Source organism: Myzus persicae, unplaced genomic scaffold (assembly GCF_001856785.1).
Source record: "Myzus persicae strain clone G006 unplaced genomic scaffold, MPER_G0061.0, whole genome shotgun sequence".
Taxonomy (NCBI): domain Eukaryota; kingdom Metazoa; phylum Arthropoda; class Insecta; order Hemiptera; family Aphididae; genus Myzus; species Myzus persicae.
Genome location: NW_019100468.1, coordinates 2068299 through 2081575, shown reverse-complemented (window position 1 = coordinate 2081575; position 13277 = coordinate 2068299). Strand labels below are relative to the sequence as shown.

The window sequence follows — 13277 nt, the reverse complement described above, 5'->3', positions numbered from 1 at the left end:
TAGGAAGCATAGACAACTGCAAAGTATAGATGAGCGAGGACTAACGTGGAGAGCTAACTCGAACAGGCATATTTTAGTGCTTATAAAGCGTTCAAAATATTCCGACCAGAAAGAATACAATTTATGTACATAAAATATCGATGTACGCTCTGCTCACCGCCGTCGATCCGCTTAGGTTATTTATTTTAGGTGTATAAATATATTAGGTATTATAATAGGTATAGAATAATATACATATTAATTAATATAATAATAGCCGTCCTGTCTGGTCCTGAACGATATCATTTCTGCAGGACAGAGACCACCAGTGGGTACCATTTAAACAACAACAGTAATATTAATGATAATAATAATCGGAGACGAGTTTAGGAGGGTGACCACCCCGGGTGGTACTTTTTTATGGACACGGTTGAGCTTATACTTATAAATATTAATATCATATTATAAAATTATGATTAATTCGATCCTTATTATGGTTGTAGCATATTTTCTAATCATTAGAAATTAATGACGAACGTTGAATTTATTTATACTTATAAAATTATATTTTTACCCAAGTTGTATAATTGTTCACTATAGCTTATCGATACTAATTTTAAAAAAAATAGTCGTTGATTTTTCTCCACTGAGCGCTCTAATAAATTACACGATACGACTAAAATATGTACTTTACTGTCCAAAATCGACATAACATATATATTATACAAAAGAAGGGAAGGAGTTGCAAAAAGAAATTAATACTGACGTGCAGACATCTGAATACGTCTCTGAGTAGTTGGACACAGGATAGGTGCTATTATCATAGCCCGTATAGGGCCCCGAAAATATAATTATAATAAACAACTAAGTTTGGTGTAACAGTGTGCACTCTCGAGTAGTTTTTAGAATTATCATATTATTATATTATCGTACACAGTATATTTTATTGTAAACGTATACCGCAGCTGCTAGGTTTAGTCTTGTAGACGTTTTAGAACAATTTTTTTTCATAATAACCGGGCACAGATTTTATTGGTAAAATTGACGAGCACTACATGCTAGTAATAAAACGCCAACACTGAATGTTGGCCCCCAAACTTCTCTCTCTCTCTCTCTCTGCGTTCAGTCGATATTATGTTCATGATGTGTTTGAAACATTCGGTTTCGTCTTCGCTTCGAACAGACTTCAACGGCATACTAGTCAGAGCACACGGGCTTCTGCGGTTTCTTCCGAATATTTGTGTGCTAAATTTGTGCCGTTCGCGAAAATTCTCCAGATCACAATAATATTATGTCCGATAGTAATAACGCGCATTACTATTATGACGTACAGTGTTGCCGCAATATACGTACAACACAATGGTAAAATAAAATACTCGTATATATAATATATATATAGCAGTACACACTACACGTCTGTACTGTATTACATTTTTTAATACATTGTACGGTTGGGGTGAGAGTCGTATACCTACCGCCGTCGTGGAGCTATATACTCGAATCGACTTTTCAATCGGTTTTCGGATAATGAGGTTTAGAACGGTTCGGTGCGCGTTTTATGTTATTATACGACGATATTTTGTAACGACATACCTCGCGTGTGTATACTATTACTATACATATATATATAAATGTTCAATATAAGTGTATACGAGTATATGGATACATTATATCATATATATTATACTGCAATGTGCGATATGCCGTTTTATATAATTGAACCCCCGGGGGGGGGCCTTTTCTCAAGTTCATATATATATATACATATATTATTATAATGCACACGGCGCTCGACGTTATTCGTCAACTGTACACGAATATTCGGAAAACGTCAACCGGAAACATATTGCGTAATGAGTATATTATTATGCTGTAAAACGCGTGTGCGGGGGGTATATATATATAGCTATAGCGTGATATTTGGTCAACCCACTCGTATATTGTAATATAATATAAAGGACCATAATAGTATAGTCTGTTCAAAAATTAATTCGCAGTTTTTTCACGAACGAATACTGCGACAGAGTGGTACTGAACTCCGACTGACCCACTCAAACGTCGAATCACGTTGCTCGACGATTTCGCGGTAGTTTGGAACTTACCCGGTCAATGGTTATGTCACCAAATTAAAACTGGTCTGCAGATTAGCTAATATTGCCGTAGACCTATGAAGACCTATAATGAAGAAATGCGCTTCAGAGGTCCGAAATGATAACGAAGAGCCAACATTGTCAGAAAAAGATAACATGGGTACTTTAGGTCCCATCACTCGCCGTCATAATACGTACTGGTAATTGACTATCTCTTTTTAAATGTTAATAATGTTGGCCGACAACATCCTAAGCATGGCAAAGTCCATATATTAATATAATATGTGAATGGTACGGTACGGGCCATGTTCATAATTTTGACGAATAGACATGTATCAATATTATATTTATTTTCGTCATAATTAAAATTAAAATTAAAAAAAAAAATCGAGTACTTCGTATACTTAATTCTTCTTTCTAATTTGTAGTACGGTCCTTTGAATGTTTTTTCTTTATAATCACACTAACCGTTTTTACAAAAGGTTTCCTAAAGTACCTGTTCCGTTAAATGATACTGCAATAATCGAAGTCAGGAAAGAAATTTATTTTTGATTACAAGTGTGCAAAATGTCCAATGAACGACCAAAACAACAATATTATAATTACCCGCAATGTTTTACCGATTGCGAAAGTAAATTCCTATCTAAAGTAATCTGTTACAAATAAGCCTAATCAATAATCATCAATAATCATTCTTTACAGTTGTGTTTCTATCTGCATAACTAAGACTCGTTTTTTTATAGAAATATGGTAAACTTATAAAATCAGTGTTGGCCGTTGGCCAGTAATAACACTTAACGACGATAAACATTTTATAGTAACTGCAAAACAGTGCCTAGTATCTAAATTAATTATAATATTCGGTAATGAGTACCGAATGGAATTGCATTGGCTTGATTATAATGCTACCTATGTAATGCATTTTTATATATTTTTTTAAAGATATTGATACTCCACGCTGCCTTAATAAATTGTACCAATTCCATATTTCCATGTTAGATACTTACCAATACTAAAGTTATTCGATTATCTGAAGGAGAAGTTATTAAAGTTACCAATACTTGAGTCTTAAAACAAACTAAGCGTGATTTTTAAAGTAGACATAAGAGATTATGTATCAGTATCATCATTATTTATTATAATTATTGTCAACGCTCATTAATTGCAAGGGTAACGCGCTATTATAATAATATAAAAACGCGCAACGAAATTGTTCAAAAATGACTTTAACTTACTAGATCGAGTCATATATTTTATATATACGTAAACAGCCATAAGGCAACAACAAAATAAAAAACATTAACAATATTAGGTACATTGTATAAGGCCCACGTAGAGGTGTAGGTACACTAGTATTTATACTTAAAAGTTATTTTATAATCTATATTATACTATAAATAAATCACAAACAGATAAGTCACAATTTTGTTTCGTTTTTTGTTTTAATGTCACATACTCACATAGGCAGGACAAGTAGGTATACTATACTATTAACATGTATTTTAGCTATATTATTTATCGTTGTACAAAATTTGTTAGGAGAAAAATAAGTTTTTAATTTTCTTAACGTTGAATGTAATACATAGATATAGGTAAATGGGTATTCGTTACATATTATATCGTCAACACTAAACATACGTCTTTTAAATGAAATAATAATGAAAATGAAAAAGAAAAAACGATGAAAACTTAGTAGTTGTTATAAAACGCGGAATATTATACAATATAGTTAGACCGGAGTTGTATTACAGCAGGGTTAGGCACACATCGTAAAAGGTGAGTTTCGGAAATAAAACAACACATCCTTATAAAGTTGTTTCGGTTTAAGTCTTAGTGTTTGGGGGGGGGGGGGATATAATGAGAGCAATTTTTAAAAAAACGGGCGAAAAGTCGCCTATACGTTGGTTTATCTTAAGAACATTAAGATAGTGAAAAACATAAAAACAATTAATAAAGTAGGTAAGTGATTGAAAAAAAAAACGAAAACAGTAAAAACAAAAAACATAACAGTCCCCGTTGTCGTCGACGTCATCAACAGAAACTCGGTCATCGTTTGGCGAAGTCAGTGTCTGGTTCACCGGAGGAACGGCCGGAAGTCTGATCCGGCGGAGTGGCCGGGCCCGCACAGTATCATTTTAGTGGCGCGGGCGTCGCCCATGGCCATGGCGTAGTCGAGCGGCGTGGCGCCGTTATGGCGGACGGTCGCGCGGCACCGGTTCGACGTCAGTACGGTGGCCATCATGCGGTACTGGCGGTGCCGCACGGCCACGTGCAGAGGTGTCCCGTACGCCTCGGTGGTCATGTTCGGCGTCACGCCGCATTCCAGCAGGAACAGGACGGTGTCCGTGTCGTGCCGCACCACTGCCTTGGTCATCCGGACAGCGGATATCAGCTGCACGGTGACCGTCGAGTGGCGGCCCCAGGTGCACATGGCCACGTCCAGCGGCCGGTGGCCGGTCCTCGCGTCCCGGGCGTCTACGCAAGCGCCCGCGTCCAATAGACGGTCCACCACCGACGGCCAGTTACCGCGGGCGGCCACGTGCAGCGCCGTCTCGCCGTTGCCGCAGCGCGCGTTCACGTCCACGCCGTACTCTAGAAGCGCGTCCACCGCCGTAAGATGGCCCAGCGAAGCGGCCACTATGAGCGGCAGTCTCGACCGGCCACGGGTGTGCAGCACGTCCAGCACGTTGGGCTCTGTGTACGCCAGCAGGCACCTCAACATATCCATGTCCCCTGCAAAAAACACTGAGGTTATACATAGGCGTGCACAGATTTGCTCGGAGAGTGTGTACGGCTGATAAAAAATATGTTCTCCACAAATAAATAAATGACCCTAAAAAAATGTTCATATTAATGTTTTAAGAATATTGAAGATAACCAGTTGTAACAGCTTTTGAATAGGGGTTCCCACATTTTTTAATTTCCGAGTTTAAAAACGTATTTGTAGAAATATACGTGTTAACTGAACCGTGAAAAAGGGCCATGTCCCGGATACCCTCCGGAAAAAGCGTGCTAATTATAGAAGTGGATATCTATACACTTTTGCCAAGTATGATCTTTGTTTGGGCAATAACAACGAATACATATAATATGTGAAACAGATGAAACTTATCCTATTATCACTTGGCTGTATATTTTTTGACCAAAATGCATTTCATAAATATTATAAAGCAAGTAAAATAATTCACCTTTTTCATATAAATAAATATTTTATTATATATTGTCACTCAGAAATCACTTTTCTATTTTCAAATTCATGTAGGTAGAGACTATAGAATGTTCTTTGAAAACCTGTGATCAAAATACATGTCAGTGTTGACTAAATTACTTACATTTAACTAAACTTAATAATTTTATAGTTTACCACAATACCATATTGATATTACATACGGATCACTCGTTAAACATGAAAATAAAGTGATAAAGTGAAAATAATATTTTACCATACCAACTCAATTGCTGCACATCGCCTTACCCTATTACCGATTTACAAAAACCCTGAGTTATGCAATACTGTTTACTATAGTTTTATGCGAAAAAAAGTTCTACACGTACCTAGGACGAACGATTATATTATGATATAGGTTAGGACACGATAAAAAAAAAAGTTTACTTTTTGGAATATTTTATTCTACAGGTTTTCAGCATACGGGACGACTGTGGGTATTACCATTGATTATATATAATCAATGATAATAATATGGTAATCTCATCGGATAACCGTCTCCCCTCAAAAGATTTAAAGCCCACAGAGGGGGCGGAAAGGGTAACCACTTACCAGACTCGCAGGCCGCATGGATGACGGTCCAGTTCAAGCAGTCGTTGTGCATATCCACGACGACGCAGCCGTGTTCGAGCATGAGCCGCGTCAGCAACACGTTATTCCGGGCGACGGCCAAGTGAAGGGGGGCCCGGGACGAACCGGGCATACGGTTCACGCTGGCGCCCGCCAAAATCATCAACCTGACCATGGAGTCGTTTTTCCGCCATTTCAGCGCGGTCAGCAGCGGCGTCCGGGACTTGTGGTCGAGGAGGTCCACGCGGGCGCCGGCCTGAAGCAACGCCACCACTGCCGCCTCGTTGCCCCGCCTGGCGGCCAGGTGCAGCGCCGTTTCCTGGTTGGACGTCCGGAAGTCGATCAGTTCCCGGCCGCAGGTCTGCATCAACATCATCTGCAGTGTCCGGACGGGCAACCCGGAAAACACGGCAAAATGAAGACACGTCCAACTGCGCTCGCACACACACACACACACACACATTTCTGAGTTAAATTAACAACAAACAGAGATTATGTTATAACTAAGGCTCGAGACTTACAGCATTTGCTTATTTCTATGGATTGACTTAAAATGTAGCATGAAAGAGAGAGAGTGATAGCCGATAGGTAGAGACGTAGAGTGCTATGGAAGTGTATGTGATGTTACAACACGTTCAATTATAACATTTGAAAGTGCTTTTTTTTGCTCTTTTCGTCGATTTTTTAAAAACTAGTTTTTCTGATTATTTTTACTTTTTTGACTAGTTTTCTACTTTTTTTATGGTTTTTTCTTGCAGCTGTTTTTTATAGGGATGCATATAGGAATCCGTAAAATCCTTAAAGTTTCGAAAGTGAAGTTTAAGTTTTTTTTGTAATATAAATATAAAAATGTATTTTGATTTTGATTTTTTTTTATTTGAATAAATATTTTTTCTTAAATTTAAGTTTTTTAATTGCTGATTTGAGGCTTATTTTAATGATTTTAAGTGCTATAAGTCCCGAGCCCTGAATAAAACCTTAGCGCAATTACGGAGGGCCCCAAAATCTCTGCCTTCAATATAAAGCTTATAAAGTACCTACTAAGCATATATTGTTTTTAGGAAATATTATGGGCGAGGGGATGGGCGAGGGGGGGTCGAACTTTGGTCCTTCCAAAAAAAAAATATAAAAATAAATAAATACACTACACAATGTACACGCCATTTTTACCGCGTTCGAATGATAATTACCCGTTAAGGTCTTGTTCCATGGGATCGGCGCCCTTCTCCAGCAAGAACTGTATTGCCCTCAAGTTCCTTTTCTTCGTGACCAGCAGCAGTGCCGTAAACCCCGTCGACGCGTCCTTGTAATCTATGTTCGCTCCGCGGTTGAGCAGCTTGTTCATCAGTATAACGTTGTCTCGTCTCCCGGCTTTGTAAAACGCTTTGTTCACCACGCTTTTCTGCATGTTACAGTCCAACAGTAAGTCTAAACATCGTCTGTCAAATGGAACATGAACGCATTATATTATTGCACACACTAACACAAACACCGAACCGATCGGCTACATGGTGTACAAGTTAATTTTATCCAAAAGTAGGGGAGGGGGGGCAAGTTATGAAAATAATCAACTCAAAGTCAGAAGTCAATAGTTAACGAGTAATACATTTAAATTGCTAAGTTCAAAGTTAATATGGAATAAATGTTGACTTTTAATTTATAGGATAAATAACTGCAAGTTATAATCTGTAAGTACCTTTATAATCCACTTTTTAAATTAGTTTGAAGATCACATAAAAAGTATTTTATCCCAATCTACCTACAATATGTAAAATATTATTTTATCAAGAAACAAAAACATAAATATTATTAGATTATTTATATATTTGAAACTTGGTACACTGCAGTAATTAATGTATAAAACCATCATTAAAATCAAAAAATATTAACAACATTTTAGATTCTGAGCGAAGCGATGAATGTATTGATTTTACAATGATGTGTGTTTTTATATTTATTTTTTTTTTTTGTGTCTGTCATAACGGTTTCTTGCAGTAAAAGTGCTCCGATTTGCTTCAACAGCAACTTTTCTGGTAGGAAAGTGAACCTAGATGGTGCATTTGGGAGGTCGAAATTTAAAATTCCTAATAATTTTCAAAAGCAACAGGAAAAACAAACAAACAATTAAGGAAAAGCAGGATTTTTTATGCAAAACATTTTTCGAAAAAATCGATTTTAGTTTTAGTGTAACTCAAACAAAAATGACCGTAAGTTCATGAAATTTTCCATGAATATTTGTGTAAGCATTTTCTATATACCATAATATTTTCAAAATATTTTGGTTTGCGTTGAACTATTTGTAGGCATATGAAATTGTTGATTATTATTTGTTTTTTTTAAGCTCAAGTCGATAAAATTGGTTTCGCTCTGTCAAAAAACTTGAAAATGTGTTACAAGGTTCCTTGTAAGTTGTTGTAAATGGAAATTAAAAGAAAAATTGAGAATAAATCCACAATAATTTTTTATGAGAGTTAAAACTTAGAATTTTGACAAAATTCGTAAAAATCACTAAATTTGGCAAATTATGTTTAGTTAGAAATTCATAAATATTTTTCTATTTATATCTAAGATTTAAAAATTTAATACAAGATTCCTTACAAGTTTGTCTACATTTATCAAAAAAAATTTCCACCGGAAAGTCAAATTAAATTTTTATAAGTGTTGGAAGTTTGAATTTTTTCAACATTGTATATTCACTGGATTTCTCTTGTAGCGGTTTTCTTATTTTGTTGTAATTCAAAAACGAATTACTGTAGACACTAGAAATTTACACCAAATGTTTATTTCATCAATTCATAAACTTGATAAAATTTTCAAAATATTTTGACTTGTTTTAAGCTGTTGACAGACATTTTTAGTTTTCATTTTTTTTTTCTATAAATGCCAATACAATTTTATTGGTCGGGTAAAAAAGCATGAACATTTAATAGAATACCCTTGATAACTTATTACAATAGCAGTTGAAAAATAATAAAAATACATAGGCACGATTTTTTTTTTATGTGGGTACTTAAATTGTTAACAATATTTATCAAATTAAAAATTGATAACGATTTTCTAGTTAAAAAACTATACAATTTTCAATTTTCATAGCTAAGGATTGAAAATGTCAAACAAGGTTCCACTTAAGCAGTTTTTCCACAACAATGAAATCTAAGAAATATATGAATACAGACATTTTTTACAGACATTATAAGTTCAAATTTTGACAAAATTTCATATTTACACAAAGCATAACATTTATCATTTTGTTGTAATTCGGTTCCAAAACAGCCCAATTTTACATAGGTATATTTAATATTCTTCCGCTATCACTGATAATTTAAGAATAACATTAATTCAACTTACCGGCTACCATATTAATAATAATAGTAATAACAATATAAAATATCCTAAACTGACATACAGTCACCGCTTAGAATAGTTTTTAATATAAAATGATTTGATATCATTAAATTTGAATTTAATACCATCCATTTCAGCGACCTCCTCTAGACACCTAATATTCAGCAGAGCGGTACTTACCCGCTTTTTTATTTTGATTTAATAGATTATTTTTATATTTATATAATATTATAATTTATTTAAAACTTTCAATATAATTTAACAGTCAATTAAACTAGTTCTTAAGTTATTTAGAAAATTAAATAACTAGTTGGGTTTAAATGTTGTAAAAATGTAACGTTTAAACTAGTTGTAATACCCACTTTTGATTAATTTAATAAGCATTAACTGTATAAGAATAAAACAACTATGAGTACAGATTATTACCACCAAATTGATAGCCTAAACTCAACAAGTAACAACTAATCGAATTTGGACTTTCCGTAATGAATATTAAAAATCTGCTATTTCCATTTCGACAGTTTATCACTATTAAACAAGAAATATACATCTTAAAATAAATGTAATTATAAAAATGAATTGAGGCATGCCCTGTATAATTCAGTTCAACCATTTTCAAAGTGAACACATTGTGATTTTAGTACATCCATCCTCCTGTTTCCGATTATCCAGTGAACTCTGATGTCGTGATATGCATGATACGGATTGATAAATATTATACAAAATAATAAACATGTAAACATTGTTATACATTTTATGTGACATTAATGTTTGTATTTATTTTATATTTTTTGGAAAAAATTTAATTTGGTTGGTAATTTGGTATATATGGTAAATACAATGCACTAAATACTAAATAATAAATATGAAATGTATTCAGCAAACATTTAATCAACCTACCATAATACTAATACTAAAATAAATTACTTCAATATCAAAAAACGTAATATAAAATATACTTAATAGTTACATTAGCTGACTGACTGTACTTGGAATCTTGAGAAATTGTAAAAACTAATATTATGTACAAAATGTCAATTGTCAGCCAATAGCAGAGGCTTATTTCTAAAAAAAATAATTAGAATCATAATTAATTGTTTACTTAACATTTTTATCTCACAGGCTATGGGAGCAAAAGTAGCCTAATCACAAATTTTGAAAATTCAAATCATGCTTTTTCAGTTTTTACGTTTCACGCTAGTGGTGTTTTATGCATTCTTAAACCTATTTATCAAATATATATTACAACATATGAATTTAAATAAATATATAACATTTGTTAGAGAACTTGGATTTCTATTCGCCTAGTACATTAAATGCATTGTCATTAAAAAAGTAATTTTGTAATTCAAATTTCCATTTTGATAGCCAAAGTAGATGCCTTTTTTTGTTAGGTTTATAAATTATTATCAAGCAACTTATTAAAAAGTATACTAATTAATTAAGAAACATTCCCAGTATAACAAGTAGGACAAAAGAAAACTCAAAATTTACACCGGAAAAAAGTAATAAAAAAATATTCTAATACAATTCGAACAATTTCAAAACAAAGATGGAAGAACATCGATAACACTAACAGTTATAATTGAAACTGATTACAGAAGTAGTAGCTATCATAGACAAAAATCTAATTCTTAATTTGAAGTAAAATTTATTTGAGAATTAGCTGTTTGATTTCTAAATATTCTGTAGTCTAGTGAAAAAAATAGCTACCGTATAAAGCGAAATACATGTTTTTATAAGCGATAGAAGTTCAAATTTTGACGACACTGGATATTCAATCGATTAAGTTTAACGATTTATCCTCAAACGATATAAGTTATTTTGTTATAAAGCTATCACAAAATATTAACTGTCAAATGTATAGAATCTCGAAACATTCCACTATTAGGTACTTAAATTATCAAGGTCTATACACATGACATTTTAAGTTATTTATAGTCATTTATTTTTTACATACATTTCATGTTTGAAGTTTGATGAGATTGGATATTTAAACGAAAAGTAACGATTTTTAGTAATTTTGTTGTAAAACAATTAAACAAATATTATTTCTTTATAGACTTAAAACTTTTTATCACTTCGAAGAATATGAACCGATTTACACTGTTAAATTTGGTACTTCGGTTTTGAGTTAAGTTAGCAGTGAGCAATATTAGATAATCAATTCGTTTTTGAAAATACTTCAGCCCTACGACGGCTATCGTATAAGTTACTTATAGAAATAGAAATGACTAATAGACTAATATGGCAATATAAAATATTTGAACACTAACTTATCCCTAAAAAATTAAAAATATCGGCTGACAAGATAGTCTTCGTTCGATATCGGTTTTCAACGTATACCCAGGTAGGTACGACGATTGATCGTTAAATTCAAATTTGACACATTTCATATAGTGACGTATTCAATTACCAGGAACAATGGACACCTACTATACAGCAGATCGACTTTCTCAGTTTTTTGGAACATATGAGTCTATAATATCAAATTATAATTATCAAATAATAATTGATTCTTGGAGTATAGTTGAAATTTTTTCTCTATGCAAAATGTAAAAACAATTTAAATAAAATACGATAAGACAACAGCATATGATTGTAAAACAGTCGTTGAAGGTATACAAGGTATTTTAATGAGACGGAGGTTTGACATTTAGTGGCCAATATTTTCAATCCAAGTCCTAGGAATAGGATGGCGTTTAAATGTATAAATTTGTATTAAGAACTATATTTGACAATTGATTATAAATAAAAACTAATTGAATAAGTATGTAAAAACAAAAGTTTAATAAAAATGAATAGCGTTCCCGTAAAATATTGCGTGTAGCCGGTGCACATAATATCATTATATATATTTAAGCCATGATGTTGACGTGAAGAATTACGATCTTGCCCCAAACTTAACGGTCGTCTTCTTAATTATCAATTCGATCTACATCCGGTCATATTTAATTCAATAATAATAGAAACGCGCGTTAGTGCAGACGGAAAAAAAATAATAAAAATCTGTCTAATTGAAACGTATAGAATTACTTAAAAGAAGAGTGTGACAAATTCGGACACTACGAGTCTCGTCGGCCTTTCCAAACGTTTTTATCAGAGGGGTCATTTAATTGTTCCAAAAACCAGTTCATTGATGTTTATTAGGATTCATTATGACGGGATTTTCAACCACGGAAAAGAATTTTAATTTGAAGCATTTCAACGTCTAGCAGTCGTTCGCGACGATTGTGTAGACGATAATAATTATTGCCATCGGAACATTATCAATTGCCATCGGCTATTTTTGTTGACCGAATAAAATATTGGCTCCGTACACACACCTATAACTATAACTGACTTTTATTCGATTCTAAAATAATGTTTCCGACAAAATCACCGAGAAAACAAACGGTTAGGAATTGCGTGTGCCGCCCTAACACTGGACGGACTTGTTCGTAGGTATTATAATAATATATTTTATATAATTAAATTATTTATATTTAAATTATTCGAATATTGTACTTGTGCAAATCGCATGGCGAACGATTGGAGTAATTATAATATTATTAAATAATACACGTGTCGCGTTTAACGAATAGCCAATTAAACACCTGTTTGGTCAACGAAGCGAAATGACGGTAAAACCAAAAGGACCGTCTTTGGCAATGACTGCAGTTGACTCTAACGACGAACGCAAACCACATAAAAATAACGTATTAAACAATTTTATATTAATGATTGCGATACTCACATTTGTCTCAACCTCGACCTTGTTCCGCCGACGGGGTTTTGACGACTAAAATGACCGACCTCACTGAAAACAGTGAAAACCAATGCTGTAAAATCCGATTACAAGGTAACGTTAGTAGATAAAAACAGTCGCTAATAATAACAGTACGCGGTACGTACAGAGTGGTTATGTTCTTACCTTTGCAAATAATATTATTTTATCCAGACGAGATACACGGCAACGAGGTATTTCATAATAATAATAATTACAACGATATTAATGATACACAATGTACGATTTCGGAGCCGAACCGTTTTACGGCTGTTAATTCGTCGCGTGGATTGACATTTTT

General features: G+C 33.6%; 1 protein-coding gene across 1 annotated transcript; it reads right to left on the bottom strand.

The window, feature by feature from the left end:
* Window positions 1-3279: 3279 nt before the first annotated feature.
* On the bottom strand, window positions 3280-13038 carry LOC111033014 (ankyrin repeat domain-containing protein 50-like; the record flags this gene model as incomplete). Its single annotated transcript, XM_022313596.1, has 4 exons — window positions 3280-4802; window positions 5848-6296; window positions 7056-7304; window positions 12947-13038. Coding segments are annotated over 4 exons (1449 nt in total), but the record flags the coding sequence as incomplete, so codon positions are not given.
* Between the last annotated feature and the right edge of the window lie 239 nt (window positions 13039-13277).